The sequence below is a fragment of the Propithecus coquereli genome, unplaced genomic scaffold, assembly GCF_000956105.1.
Source record: "Propithecus coquereli isolate 6110/MARCELLA unplaced genomic scaffold, Pcoq_1.0 Scaffold199, whole genome shotgun sequence".
Lineage (NCBI taxonomy): Eukaryota > Metazoa > Chordata > Mammalia > Primates > Indriidae > Propithecus > Propithecus coquereli.
The window spans coordinates 2785032-2800592 of NW_012144855.1; the positions used below are offsets into that span (position 1 = coordinate 2785032).

The 15561-nt window shown below is 36.2% G+C and overlaps 1 protein-coding gene across 1 annotated transcript in view; it reads left to right on the forward strand.

Moving 5' to 3' along the window:
* The first annotated feature begins 309 nt into the window (after nucleotides 1-309).
* The window catches only part of DBF4 (DBF4 zinc finger), a 29023-nt gene continuing 13771 nt past the window's right edge, over nucleotides 310-15561 (forward strand). The window contains exons 1-6 of the mRNA XM_012643501.1: nucleotides 310-355; nucleotides 1590-1762; nucleotides 8320-8499; nucleotides 10215-10265; nucleotides 10703-10772; nucleotides 11367-11443. Coding sequence (XP_012498955.1) covers nucleotides 310-355; nucleotides 1590-1762; nucleotides 8320-8499; nucleotides 10215-10265; nucleotides 10703-10772; nucleotides 11367-11443 — 597 coding nt within the window. The remainder of the gene's footprint in view (nucleotides 356-1589; nucleotides 1763-8319; nucleotides 8500-10214; nucleotides 10266-10702; nucleotides 10773-11366; nucleotides 11444-15561) is intronic.

Below are 15561 nucleotides of genomic sequence, written 5' to 3' on the forward strand. Positions count from 1 at the left end.
GGCGAGCGCGAGGCGGGGCGCGGCGCGCGGCGTGAGAGGGGGCGGGGCGCACGTATCGGCGCCGCGGCCGCGTGACGCGTTTTCAAATCTTCAACCGCCGCAGGCCACTCGTTTGTGCTCCGCGCCTTGGAACCGGATTCGGCCCCGGAAACCCTGCTCGCAGACGCGGCACCTCTACTGCGTAGAGCCGGTGGCCGGCGGAAGGGGAGAGGCGGCCGTCCTGTCGAGAGCCTGGGAGAAGCCGTGTTTTCGCGTCCGCCCGGCGATACACCCTCTCCGGACCCAGCATGTAGGTGCCGGGCGGCTGCCATGAACCCCGGAGCCATGAGGATCCACAGCAAAGGACATTTCCAGGGTAAGAAGCCCCTCCTCCGCCTCCTGTCCCTTTAATCCTTTCCTCCTTTCATGGTTCCACCATTGATTCTTCAGTTCTCCCGCCTGGTCCACTGCTTCTTTTCTTTTCTGACCGTCCTCCTCTGTGGTCTGGAGGAAGGTTCCATTCGGTCTTTTGCTTCAGAGAAGGAACGGATCCTGGCCCGGTCCCTAGCGCCCTGCCGGTTCCAGCCGCCGTCCCAAATTGCGGATCCTGCCTTTGGTGCAAAACTAGCAAACAACGTGCGGATCCGGGAAGTCGTCGGGGCTGCGACACTGCTCTCTTCCCGGGCTCCCACAGCTGCTGCGACTCCGCTCAGGCCCTTTGAAGCTGCGGATTGGATCTTCAGTTTAAAGTCGGGCGTGCTCGTGGCTTTTCGCTTCATGATTAGATTGGGTCATTGTGGGTGGTTTTAAAGTTTATTTTCCTTCACTCTTAAAATTGAGGGAAAGTATTTCTATTTCAAACACACCATTGCTAGTTTCAGCATTATAGGCAAACAGGGAAACAAAAAAAAATCCACTTTCAATTACTTGATGTGGTAAAACATTCTAGCATGTAAGTTTTTCATATACGTGTTTGTGTTCTTAACTACCAATTTAAGAACAGATTGTGTTCTTAAAGTGAATTTTTAAAACAGTTGCTTGGATCTCAGATCTGTTTTAAATGAAAATAATGAAATGAATGGTGATTTAGTTCTTAATGGACCATTAAGTTCTTAATATATAGAGAAACTGTATATGAAATCATTTAGTTTTTAATATTTAGACAAACTTTGTATGAAACTAAAGCTTGAGGAATCAGGGACCCTTAAGTACTAGGTCATTCTGGGTAACAGGTTTCTTACGTTGCTAAGTGTTGAAGATTTTAAGTACCAGTTTTGAGTGTTCAACAGAATGGCAGATATACCCTTATGGAGTTTACATGCTAAGGAAGAATATCTTTCAGAAGGGTTTTATGTAGTTCCATGGCTTAATACATTAGACATAAATAAACACGAATATTTCCTGCTGATTCGACTATTTTACAATATAGGATCTGTGAAGGTATATAGGGCATTTGGCCTTTATCCTAAGTAGTACTACATTTTTAAATACTAATGACTTAAATTGGTGGGAGTATAGGGATTTTTTTCTGTGATATGATTATATAATATTTTTAAAACAGTAAAAATGTCTGCATAAAAACATTTAATTCTAAACGTTTGTAATAACAGGTGGAATCCAAGTCAAAAATGAAAAAAATAGACCATCTTTGAGATCTCTGAAAACTGACAACAGACCGGAAAAATCCAAATATAAGCCACTTTGGGGGAAAGTATTTTACCTTGACTTACCTGCTGTCACCATATCTGAAAAACTGCAAAAGGACATTACAGATCTGGGAGGGGTAAGTGAAAACCATATATACGCTGGCAAAAAAGGAAAATTTTGTAACTAGTACTTTCTACCATATAATCATTTAAATTTTTCATTTTGGAAACAAAGCCATATATTGGTGCCTGGCTTAAAATTCTTGTCAGTTGTTTATCATTAATTAAAAACTATTTGTTTTAATCTTTTGTAGCCTGACGACACTTTCTCTGATTAGTAGTCTAGTATAAAGTTCTCAAAATATAAGAAATGAGACTCCCTTGTCCTAGTGGAGCTACTTACTACCTGCTCAGTGTAATGTTGGGATGTCCTCCAGAGAGCAGGAACTCCTTGAGTATGAATATTGGGGGCGCTATGTAAATTAGTCTGGACTAGTATAACAGTTAAGAATGTTATTTACAGAACATGTGAAACCCGTGCAAATCACAAAATTAAAATTGCTCTTGAGTTATCACTCTGTAGAGAACTAAGTCTCTACAGAGTATAATGCACTCTTACGTGTTTTTGGTAGATTCAAAAATGAATCCTATGTGCATCCTCAAGTTCTAATCTAGGTAAAGATGACATAGCTATAATTGATTTTAATACAACAGTGAATGTCAAGAAGAGTGAGGTATTACAGCTGAGGAATTGTGGAGGACATTGTACAGGCACAATTTGAACTCAGCTTTGAAGAACGATTAAGATATGTGTGTATGGAAATTCATTCAAAAATTATTCACCGATGTCTCCTGTATGCCAGCACCATTTTAGAGGCTGGCGATATAAAAACAATATGAGTCTAGTTCTCTAGGTAGTCTCAGTCTAGTGGGAACATCAGACAACTGATTTATAGTAGAGCTTTGTCAGTTCTTTAACAGAAATGTAGAAATTACTGTTAGAACACAGGGGAATGATTGACTCCGCCACTGGGAATCATAACAGAGATAAAGTTTGAGCTAGATCTTGAAGGCCTAGTGGGAATATACCACACAAAATGGACATACTAAATAAAGGAAAGACTATATTTAAAATATAATCAATGCGGTTTGTTTGCGTGACCACTGATGTTGCATGTGACTTGAGCTTGGGCTGTAGATGGGGGAAATGGCAAGCAACAAAGGTATATTAGGGCTAGCTTGTAAAGGGTATTCTATTCAATACTAAGGAGTTTTAACACTGTAAGAAATGGAAAACCAAAGGAAATGTGTGGTACTAGCATAAGAACAGACACATAGACTCATAGAATGGAACAAAGAGCCCAGAAATAAACCTTTGCATATATGTTTTATTTATTTATTTTTAAGAGACAGGGTCTTGCTTTGTCACCCGGGCTGGAGTGCAGTGGCTCAATCATAGCTCACTGTAACCTCAAACTCTTGGGTTCAAGCAGTTCTGCCTAAGCCTCTCAAATAGTTAGGATTATAGGTGCACAACACCATGCCCAGTTAGTTTTTAAAATTTTATAGAGACAGGGTCTCTATCCTCCGAAAGTGCTGGGATTACAGGCATGAGGCACCCACACCCAGCCTGCATAAATGGTTAATTGATTTTCAACAAGGGTGCTAAGACCATTCAATGGGAATGGAGCAATCTTTTCAACAGCTAGTGCTGAGAAAACTGGATATCTACATGCAAAGAAATGAAGTTGGACTCTTGCCTTACATTGTATTCAAAATGGACCTAATATTTAAATGTATGAGCTAGGCCAGGCACAGTGGCTCACGCCTATAATTCTAGTGCTTTGGGATGCGAGGGAGAATCATTTGAACCCAGGAGTTCAAGACCAGCCTGGGCAACATAGTAAGACCCTGTCTCTACAAAAAGTAATCTTAAAAATAAATTATATAGGCCAGGCACAGGGGCTCATGCCTATAATTCTAACCCTCTGGGAGGCTGAGGCAGGAGAATCACTTGAGGTCGTGAGTTTGAGACCAGCCTAAACAAGAGTGAGCCTTGTCTCTACCAAAAATAGAAAAAATTAGCCTAGTGAGGTGGAGTGCATCTGTAGTCTGAGCTACTTGGGAGGCTGAGGCAGGAGGATCGCTTGAGCCCAAGAGTTTGAGCTTGCAGTGAACTATGATCATGCTATTGCACTCTACCCAGGACAAAAGAGTGAGACTCGCCTCAAAAAAAAAAATTAATTATATAAATATAAGAGCTAAAGTTCCTAGAGAAAATATAGGGGAAAATATGTATGACATTGTATTTGGCAATGATTTCTTGGATATGATTCCAAAACCAAAGACAGTAAGTGAAAAAAATACATAAATTGCACTTCATCAAAATTAAAAACTTTTTTGCCTCAAAGGACATTATCAAGAGAATAAAAAGACAACCCACAGAACAGTAAGAAATATTTGCAGTTTATATATCTGATAAAGCATTAATATCCAGAATACCTATATAAAGAATTCCTACTACCCAACAACAAAAGACAACCCATTTAAAAAAAATAGGTAAAAGACCTGACATTTATTCAAAGAAGATACAGTAATGGCCAATAAGCACTTGAAGAGATGGTCAACATCACTAATCATTAGGGAAATGTCAATCAAAACCACAGTGAGTTACCACTTCAAACCCCTTACGTTGGCTACTATCAGAGAACCAGAAAATAACAAATGTTAACAAAGATATGGAGAAATGGAACTCTTGTGCACTGTGAATAGGAGTATAAAATCATGCAGCCACTATGCAAAATAGTATGGGTAGTTTCTGAAAAAATTAAAAATTGAATTACCATATGATCCAGCAATTCCACTTCTGCAGATATAAGAATTGAAAGCAGAGTCTTGAAAGGCGTATTTGTATGTCTTTGTTCATAGCATTATTATTCGTAATAGCCAAAAGGCAGAAACAGCCCAAATATCCAGTAGCTGAATGGATAAACAAAATGTTGTAATTACATACAATGTAACATTACTCAGCTTTAAAAAGGAGTAAAATTCTGATATATGCTACAACATTTGTTAACCTTAAAAAACATTGCGCTAAGTGAAAAAAGCCAGTCACGAAAACACAAATTATAGGATTCCACTTCTATAAGGTACCTAGAATGGCTAAATTCATAGAAACAGACAGAAGAAGAAAAGTTACCAGGGGATAGGGAGATTGGGGAATATGAAGTTATTGTTTAATGGGTACAGAGTTTCAGTTTGGGATGGTGAAAAAAAAAATCCAGAAATGGCCAGTAGTGATTGTTGCGTAATATTGCATGTCTTTACTACTACTGAATTGTACACTTAAAAATAGTTAAAATGGGCCAGGTGTGGTGGCTCACTCCTGTAATACTAGCACTCTAGGAGGCCGAGGTGGGAGGATCTCTTGAGCTCAGGAGTTCGAGACCAGCCTGAGCAAGAGTGAGTAAGGCCTCCATCTCTACTAAAAGTAGAAAAAATTATCAGGGTGTTGTATCTTGGGCCTGTAGTCCCAGCTACTCAGGAGGCTGAGGGAGGAGGATTGCTTGAGTGCAGAAGTTTAAGGTTGCAGTGAGCTATGATGATGCCATTGCACTCTAGCCCAGGTGACAGAGCAAGACTTTGTCTCAAAAAAGAGGGGGGGAGTTAAAATGACAAATTTTATGTACATTTTGTCACAGTAAAACCTGTAGAACATTGGGCTTCTTCTGAAAAATTAGAACTTATGGCATTGCTAGGGCCTCATGTTTATGAAAATGAAGACAGTATTTGATGTGTAAATTGTTCATTTATATTCCTGCCTGAAGCTTGTAGACATATGAGTGTGTACTTGCTGGAATAAATAAATGTGGACATTTTATTTACTGGTCAATGAAAGTAAATGTTGATAGAAAAAAAGGAAGTGACTTACACTTAACCAAGGAAGCCATTGATCTCAGCAGTAAATTCTGCTTCATTCTTAAATGAAATTAACCTAACCGTTGCACACTTTACTTCATTATTATCCTGATTTATAGTGTGAGATTCTTTAGAAATCAGATATAGCTGTTTAAAATATTTTTAGAAGTATTTCATTTATACAAATAGTAGTAGTATTAGTATTCTACTTAGTATTCTACTTATTTTAATTTACCTGCTCTTGGATGTGGGTGATCTTTAATAACATTGACTTTGGTACATTTGTGTATATTAGGTTATTAAGTATGAAATGTCCAATTTCCTTAAGTACTATGTTTGACCAGGATATCTCTGACATTTTCCTTTGACACTTCTTGTTTTATGTTTATTGTGAAGTTACATCCTCAGTCTTTCACATGCACGTTTTTGCTTGTGATTACCTTTCAAATTTTTTTCAGAACAATTTTTATGAAACCCTGGATAAGTCAAAAATTTCATGTTATTTTGAATATGAATTCCGACGTGGAACCAATGCAGCACTGACAGCTCAAAATATCAATGAAGTGTTTGGGAAGGATGTGACTAATGAGTGCACAGTATATCGATGGTTTGAGAAGTTTTGTTCTGATTTTAATCTTGAAAATGAGCCACATGGGTGACCTGAGACCAAGGCGGATAATGATGAGCTGAAAGCCTGTGGTGGAAGCAAATCCATCTCAACCTACGCATGAATTGGCAGCAAGGTTTGATGTTACTATTCCAACAATTTTGGGCCATTTGAAACAAATTGGCAAGGTAAAGAAGCTGGATAGATGGGTTCCCCATGAATTAAAGAAGCCTCAGAGGAGAAATTGTGTTAAAGCTTGCCTTTCTTTCCTGTCATTACATGAAGGCAAACCATTTCTATGACTTTATTGTTACGTGTGATGAAAAATGGATTCTTTGTGACAATTGCAAGCTTTCCGTGCAATGGTTGGATAAATGTGAAGTGCTGAAACACGGTCCAAAACCCAATATTCATCCAAAAAGGCTAATGATGTCTGTTTGTTGGTCCAGGACTGGTATTATCCACTACAGCTTCATGAAACCTGGTCATTCTATTACAGTGGATGTCTACTGCAACCAATTGGACGAAATGATGAGGATGCTTGCCATTAAGCAGTGCAGATTTGTCGACAGAGACAAGCCAATCCTCTTGCAAAACAACAGTCAACCACATGTCACACAAACAACACTCAGGCTACAGAGGCTGGACTTGGAAACTGTCATCCACTGTATTCACGAGACCTTTTACCAACTCACTACCACTTATTTCAGGCTTTGGACCCATTGCAAGGAAAAATATTCAATTCTCAGCAAGCTGTGGAAAAGGCCTTTCACGATTTCATCACCACTTGCTCTCTAGGCTTCTTCATTACTGACATAGACAAGCTACCATTACGTTGGCAAAATTGTGTGGATAATTTAGGCACATACTGAGATTTTTTTTTTTTTTTTTTTTTTTTGAGACAGAGTCTCACTCTTTTGCCCAGGCTAGAATGCCATGGCGTCAGCCTAGCTCACAGCAACCTCAAACTCCTGGGCTCAAGCAATCCTCCTGCCTCAGCCTCCCGAGTAGCTGGGACTACAGGCATGCGCCACCATGCCCGGCTAATTTTTTTTCTATGTATTTTTAGTTGTCTGATTAATTTCTTTCTATTTTTAGTAGAGACGGAGTCTCGCTCTTACTCAGGCTGGTCTTGAACTCCTGAGCTCAAACAATCCGCCCGCCTCGGCCTCCCAGAGTGCTAGGATTACAGGCGTGAGCCACTGCGCCCAGCCGACATACTGAGATTAATTGTACTGCTTCCTGTTTGAGATATAATAAACTACACCTTTGATTTGAAATCGGACATTTCATTCAATGACCTAATAAATTCAGGCATTTAAGCAGTGGTTTTCAAACATTTCGGTAAGGAAATTCTCTTCAAATAATCTTACACTCTTAAGAGTAAAGCTTCCTCTATCTTGTAAGTTTAAGCCTCAGGGAAATTGTTATAACTTAATGATTTAGAACTGTAATGTCCAGTATGGTAGGTAGTAGTGATGTGTGGCTATTTAAATTTAAATTCATTAATATGAAAGAAAACTTTAAAATCAGTGGCTTGAACCAGTGGCATGAGTAGTCTCAGCTACTTGGAAGGGTGAGGCAGGAGGATCCCTTGAGCCCAGGAGTTTCAGGGCCAGTGTGGGCAACAGAAACTTCATCTCTAAAACAAAAACAATTCAGTGGGTTGGTCACACTAGCTTTATTTCAAGTGTTCAGTAGCCACGTGGGTAGGTTGCTCTCACATTGGGTAGTATGGACAAAAAGCATTTCCATCATTATGGTAAGTTCTTTTGGACACTGCTGCTTTAGATGACGGGCTTGAGTCAGAATGCCTGTATTCAAATTCTGTTATTTTCTACTGGTGCAACCTCAAGCTGGAGGAGATCTCCAGTTATTTCCTCTAATAAATGTGTATAATATTAGTAACCATGGAGTTGTTAAATAGAAAACATTAATTAGGATATGTAAAGTATGTAAGAATAGTACATAGTGCACATGCTGCTGTTGTGTTATTATTGGAACTTCCATTACACTTCCTCATAAATCTAGGTTCATAAAAATACAGTATAAGAACCACCAATTTTTAAGGTATTAAGTTGCATCAGATTGGAATTTTATACTGTGCCTAGCATAGGAAACAGTTTGTGGTTTTTATGACTGACTTAAAAATACTTTGTTTTCCTCTAGCGAGTTGAAGAATTTCTCAGCAAAGATATCAGTTATCTTATTTCAACTAAAAAGGAAGCTAAATTGGCACAAACCTTGGGTCGAATCTCTCCTGTACCAAGTCCAGAATCTGCATTTACTGCAGAAACCACTTCACCTCATCCCAGCCACGATGGAAGTTCATTTAAGTCACCAGACACAGTAAGTCTTAACTGTGCTTTGAGACTCTCAGAAAGGCTTTAACCTGAAGATCTCATGATTTTCAGTAACAGGCTGGCAGTGGAGTTCACTTAGGTAGAGCATTCATAAAGCCACATTCTATGTGGCTTTCCAGTCAGTAATCAAGTTACTGTCTTTTAGAAAGGTGATTTTTTTTTTTTTTTTTTTAATGGTACTCGTGTAGTCATCATACCCTGATTCCTAAAGTATACCCTTTGCTTTTAAGGATGGCTTTTATTTTTTAGAGTAATTTACAACTAAAAAGTTAATAGCAGATCATTGTTTACAGGAGAAATAAAAACCTTTTTTGAAAATATTAATTTATATATACTTTTTATATATAATTTTATATATATTTTTTGAGAGAGGGTCTCACTTTGTTGCTTAGGCTAGAGTGCAGTGACTTCATCATATCTCACCACAACCTCAAACTCCTGGCCTCAAGCAATCCTCCCATCTTGGCCTCCAGAGTGCTAGAATTACAGGTGTCAGCCACTGCACCGGGCCATAAAACTTTTTTATGAGCAGGAGGTAAGCAAACTGTGGCTCACAGGCCAAATCTAACCTGCTGCCTGTTTTTATAGTAGCCTGTAAGCCAAGCATGATTTTTACATTTTCAAATGGTTGGGGAAAAAAATCAAGAGAAGAATATTTTGTGACAATTAGAAATTATATGAAATTCAGATTTCATTGACCATAAAGTTTTATTGGAACACAGCCATACCTATTCGTTTAGATATTATTTGTGATTGTTTTCATGCTTTGGGAAGAATTGAACAGCTATATTAGAAGCCATATAGCCTACAAAACCTAAAATGTATACAATCTGGCCCTTTGCATAAAAAGGTTGCCAAGCTCTGTTCTACGTATAATAACTGACATCACATTCCTACCACTCCATTGCCAATAAGTTAGAAGATACAGGAAAGGACAAATTACATTGATTTAATTGGGTGTGGGGAGGGGAAGAGATTGAGAGATAAAATGTTTAATTTATCTCATTTTTCAGATTGAAATGTAATTAGATTATTTTAAAATATCTTCCTCAACGTATCTCTTTGAAAAGCAAGGAAAATGAGGGGAAAACAAGTAGAAAAAATGAGTCACAAAGGAGATATCACTTGAAAAAGGAGACATAATACATAGAAAAGTCAAAGAAGAGACCAAGGAAGGCTTACACATTCTATTCTTTTAGTTAATGCTTTTTTGGAGCAAGGAGACAATATATTAGTTATGAGTTCCAAGGTAATTGTTGCTCATAGTGTTCAACTACTTTTCCTAGTATTTTATTTGAACAGTGAAATAACATGTAAAACACAATATATAAAGTTGATTGTTTTTCTTAAATCTTCAATTTGATAGGAGATTAAAATGTAAACCAACTAATTATAGATGGAGAATTTCAGAGGAACCTAGGTATTCTATTTTTCACCTTGAATAGCACTTAACTATAAAAGTGACCTCTTGGGTCTCATTAAGTTAAATCTAGTTGCTCCACCAAAAAAACCCAAAAACTTTTTAATAGGAGGTAAGACTCAAAAGAAATCACTTTTGACCAAATATTATTGTGTTGGTAGCCATTAAGACATGTACAAATAAAATACATCTGTTTACTTGAGCAAGTTTATCTTTTTAACGTTTTCTTCAATGAAGGACTGTTATAACTTTTTCTGTTTGTTTTTTTGGTCTTTCTGTAGGTGTGTTTAAGCAGAGGAAAATTATTAGTTGAAAAAGCTATCAAGGACCATGTAAGTGGGAGCTTTAAAAATTCACGCTGTACATTTTGTTATTAAAAACTCAACTGGAAATTATAAATATTCTTGAAATCATCTTTTCCTCATTTTTGGGAAAAGCCTAGATTTCAGCCCATTTCATTTTACAAAGAACAGAATCTGCCTTTCATGGAGAAACATCCCCATCTTGTGGCCTTTTGAAATATTACTGGAAACTTGCCTTACAGTATGCATTAAATTGTGTCAAAACATGGGTATATATTAAGTGGATTTGATTTTTAAAGTTCCAGAAGAAAATCTTAATGTCCTTCCTGCTATTGTAATTCCATGAGAGTCTTTTATAACTACCTCAGTGACATTAAGCTTTAAATAATTGAGTTTTTATTAAAATTTACCTCACCTTAAATAGTAATTTCCTAGAAAAACTATAAAACTTTTTTATTTTTTTACAGGATTTTATTCCTTCAAATAGTATATTATCAAATGCCTTATCATGGGGAGTAAAAATTCTTCATATTGATGGTAAGGATCTTATAATTTTATTTTGATAATATTATAAACACCTATGTCTATCCTTTGGTTCCCAATTTTGCATAGTTAAAATTTTTATAGCAAAAGTACCTTAGTCCGTTTTCTGTTTTTATAACAGAATACCTGAAACTGGGTAATTTATAAAGGAAAGGAGTTTATTTCTTACAATTAAGGTGGCTGAGAAATCCAAGGTTGACAGGCTACATCTGGTGAAGGCTTTCTTGCTGTGGGGGTTTGGCAGAGTTCTGAGGCCGCGCAGGGTATCATGGCGAGAGGGCTGAGCATGCTAGTTCACATCTCTCTTCCTCTTCTTTCAGAGCCATTAGTTCCAGTCATGATAACCCATTAATCCATTAACCCATTAATTTATAAATTACCTTTCAAAGGCCCCACTTCTTAATGATGTTACATAGGGCATTAAATTTCATCATGAGTTTGGGAGGGGACAAATATTTAAATGATAGCACCAGGCATACCTGTAATGGTAATTCCTTCATACAAATTTACTACAATTATAAGAAAATGTCACTGTTTAACTCCAAGGCTAAAATTGCTGATCTCAAATCTTTTTTTCTTTTAAATAAGACATTAGATACTACATTGAACAAAAGAAAAAAGAGTTGTATTTACTGAAGAAATCAAGTACTTCTGTAAAAGATGTGGTATGTTTTCTTTAATTTTTAAGCTAATTTGAAAAAGTGATAAGCTTTGTTTTATTTATGTATCTGTAAATTTTTCCTGCCAAGTAGAAAATATATTGCCAGAATATCCTAGGGATAAGCCTGTGAGTTATATGGATGTTTTTGGTATTCCAGTAAATTGTTGTGTATCACTTAACTTTAGGGTTGTACTCATGAGGTAAAAGTTGTTGGTAGGGTAATGGCAGAGGGGTTTTTTTGTTTCTTTTTTCTTCTGCCCCCCCCTTTTGGTTACTGCTATTTTTTTTTAACATATTTTGTTTATTCTGTAAAAAAACATTAAAATCAGTCTATTGCATAAGAAGTTCCTAACATAGGTAATGTATTCCTTTTTGGAACATAAATAAGGACTATACTTATTTTTCAACTACTCTAGGTGGTGGTATAACAAAATCTTGTTCTATAGTGTGGCTAGCTGGCCTGACTTTGAAATATTTGTTAAATAACCACATTGGACATTGCAATCTATTAGACATAATATTCCCATATCTTTAGCCTCTTCCATTTTCCTGGCTTTTTCATTGAAGCCTCTATACAGATTCAAGCCTTTCCATCCTATAAAACAAATGCAGTAAAACCTCTCTGATCCTACATCCCTACCTAACTACAATCCTTATAATCTCTCTCATCCAAGCTTCTCAAATCTCCACTTTTATACTTCCCATTCACCTTTCAACCTACAAGATATGAAACTTCTGACCAATTTTCCAAATCAATTTGACATTTCTTAAAACTAGGCATATTGATTCTCTCTAAGCTATTGTTCATTTCTTCCTTAAACTTTTCTATTCTCTTCTGGAATTTTTCTCATCTCTTAGCTTTCTCCTGATTCTCTTCATATTTCTCAGGCCATTCTTTTGTGGTCTGTTTTTCTTTCATTCAGTGCTTCAATGACTGGTATCCAAAAAGAAAGTAACTTTATAGGAGAATATGTGTATGAAGATAGGAAGCCATAGTAGGATGGCTTTAGAAATTTAGTATAATAAAACTTGATCTTTGGGTGAATGACAAAAGATGAAGCTGGAAAAATCAGTAAATTCAGATTATAAAGGACCTTGCACACTGTATAAAGGAGTTAGATTTTATATTGAGGATTCGGAAAATTATTGAAAGATTATAAATAGAAGAGTAACCTGATTGGATAGTCATTTTGGAAAGGTCTTCTGGTTGCAAGTAAAGAATGAATTATTTGCTGACAAGAATGACAACTGGAAAATGACTTTTGAACCCTCGAACACAATTTTCAATAGGTACATTTTACATCATGACCACCAAGTATGTGTATATCATATGTAAGGATGCCTAAGTTTCCTATCAATTTTACATTTTTAATAAATTCAAATTTACATAAGATATGACTAATTTGCAGAAAGCAACAAATTATTTCGTATTTAAATAAAATTTAATATTTGTATGTCTTATTTACAGGTAAAAATTTCAAGTGGCTATTTCCAAATTTTCACAAAATGATGAGTGGATGTGCCTATACTGGACTATGCTAAATAGCATATAAATAAACTCCACTGCGCTTTGCAGGCTGTTTGGATTGTGTATAGGAGTACATGTATAAAAAATTTAAATTCACAAGCACATTTATAGACTCTGTGAATACACACGTCATGTCTGTCTTCATGTATAAGTATATATATAGCTAAAACAAGTTTCATTAAACAATACTCTTCTTAATGTGATGCATGCCAATATTTCTGTATTATTTTCATTTCTTAAAAATACTGATTACAATTCTGCATTGACTTTACTGCCTGCTAATAGGTCACAGTCCACAGTTTTTAAAAGAAAAGCATTCTGGGATATTATGTTAGTAATTCTGAGAAATGTCAAAGGCCTGGCTTAAGGCAGGAACAGAAGGGGAGGGGAAGATTTGAAAGGTAGTTAACAGATTTCGGTGCCTTGGATCCAGTACTTACCAGGTTATAAATTTCACAAGGGCTCAGATCGTGTAATCCCCATTATTCATTCAGTATTAATAAATACTCAGTGCCCGTTATGTGCCGTGCAGTAGGAGCCCTTATAAAAAAAGAAAAATAAAATAACTGTGAATCAAATCTTACCTTTCTCCCAAAATATAAAGGATAGCAATACCAAAAACTTCTATAGTCCAGAATGTATAACTGTTTAAATTCTTTTCATTCTGAAAAATTTTATTTTAGTATATGAGAAAGTTTCTGGAAAATTTTTGGTTTGCCAAGTACTAAAACATAAAACTTTTTAACAAAATTACATTTAAAAGTCTTGAATGGACATGTATAAATCTTATACACCTAAATACATGTAAATCTCAAAATATTAGATTCTCAAAAATGTTCTTGTTAATATGTATCTGTAAAAAAATCATTTGGATAAATATATTTGCTCCACTACTTTATTTAAAGTGCTTTGTGGTTTATTTTGTTGAGGATTTTTTGCATATATGTGCATGAGGAATATTGATCTTTTCTTTCATGTCTTTGTCTAGTTTTAATGCCAGGTTTAATGCTATCCTCATAAAATGCTGAGATGTATTCCCATTTCTGTTTTCTAGACAAGTTTTTATAGAATGAGTTTTATTTCTTAAATGTTTAATGGAATTTACTGGTAAGGTTATTTAGGCCTGGAGTTTCCTTTGTTGGAAGATTCTCAACTATGAATTCAATTTCTTCATTAGATAGAGGACAATTCAGGTTATTTCTTCTTCAATGTCCTTTGATAGTTTGTTTTTCAGGGAATTTGTCCATTTTGTCTAAGTTGTCGAATTTACGGGCAAAGAGTTGTTTGTACTATTCTCTTACTAACCTTCTAATGTCTGTGGGGTCTGTTACGATGTCCCCTCTTTCATTCCTGATACTACTATTTTGTGTCTACTCTTTTTTTCCCCTTGGTCATCCTGGCTAGAGTTTTACCAATTTTATTAATCTTTTCAAAGAATTCAGAGAACCAACTTTTAATTTCATTGATTTTTCTCTCTTTTTTTGTTTTCAATTTTGTTTATTTTTGCTATTTCTTCTGCCTATTTGGGGTTTAATTTTGTGGTTTCTTAGGGGTAAGAAGCTTGGATTCATTGATTTGAGACTTTTCTTTGCTAATATGAACACTTAATGCGGTATATTTTCTTTAAGCTCTCCTTTACCTGAACGTCACACGTTTTATGTTGGATTTTTTTTTTTAAATAGATTTTATTTTTTAGAGAAGTTAGGTTCACAGCAAAATTGAGTGGAAGGTACAGAGACTTCACATATACCCTTATCTCCAACATATGTACATCTTTTACTACCAACATCCCACACCAGAATGGTACATTTGTTACTATCAATGAGCTTATGCTGGCACGTCATTATCACCCAAAGTCCATAATTGACATTTGTGTTCACTCTTGGTGTTGTATATTCTATGGGTTCTGACAGGTGTATGATGGTAACATGTATCCACCATTATGGTATCATACAGAATAGTTTCACTGCCCTATAGATCCTCCATGTTCTGCCTGTTCATTCCTCCTTCTTCAGTCCCTGACAACTACTGATCCTTTACTGTTTCCATAATTTTTACTTTTCCATAGAATCATATAGTTGAAATCAATACAGTATGTAGTCATTTTAGATTGGCTTCTTTCACTTAGTAATACTCACTTAAGTTTACTCTGTGTTTTTTCATGGCTTGATAGCTCTTTTTATTTTTTAGTGCTGAGTAATATTTCATTGTCTGGATGTATGACAGTTTATCCATTCTCCTATGGAAGGACATCTTGGTTGCTTCCAGGTTCTGGCAGTTAAGCATAAAGCTACTATAAATATCCACGTGCAGCTTTTTTTGTGGGCATAAATTTTCAACTCATTTGGGTAAATACCAAGGAACATGACTGATGGATCGTACAAGAATGTTTAGTTTTGTAGGAAACTGATAACTGTCTTCCATAGTGGTTGTGCTATTTTGCATTCCCACCAGCAACGAATGAGAGTTCCTGTTGCTGATACGTTAGATTTTCATTTTCAGTTAAAAGTTTTTTTTTTTTTTTTTTTTGAGACAGAGTCTCACTGTGTTGCCCGGGCTAGAATGAGTGCCGTGGCGTCAGCCTAGCTCACAGC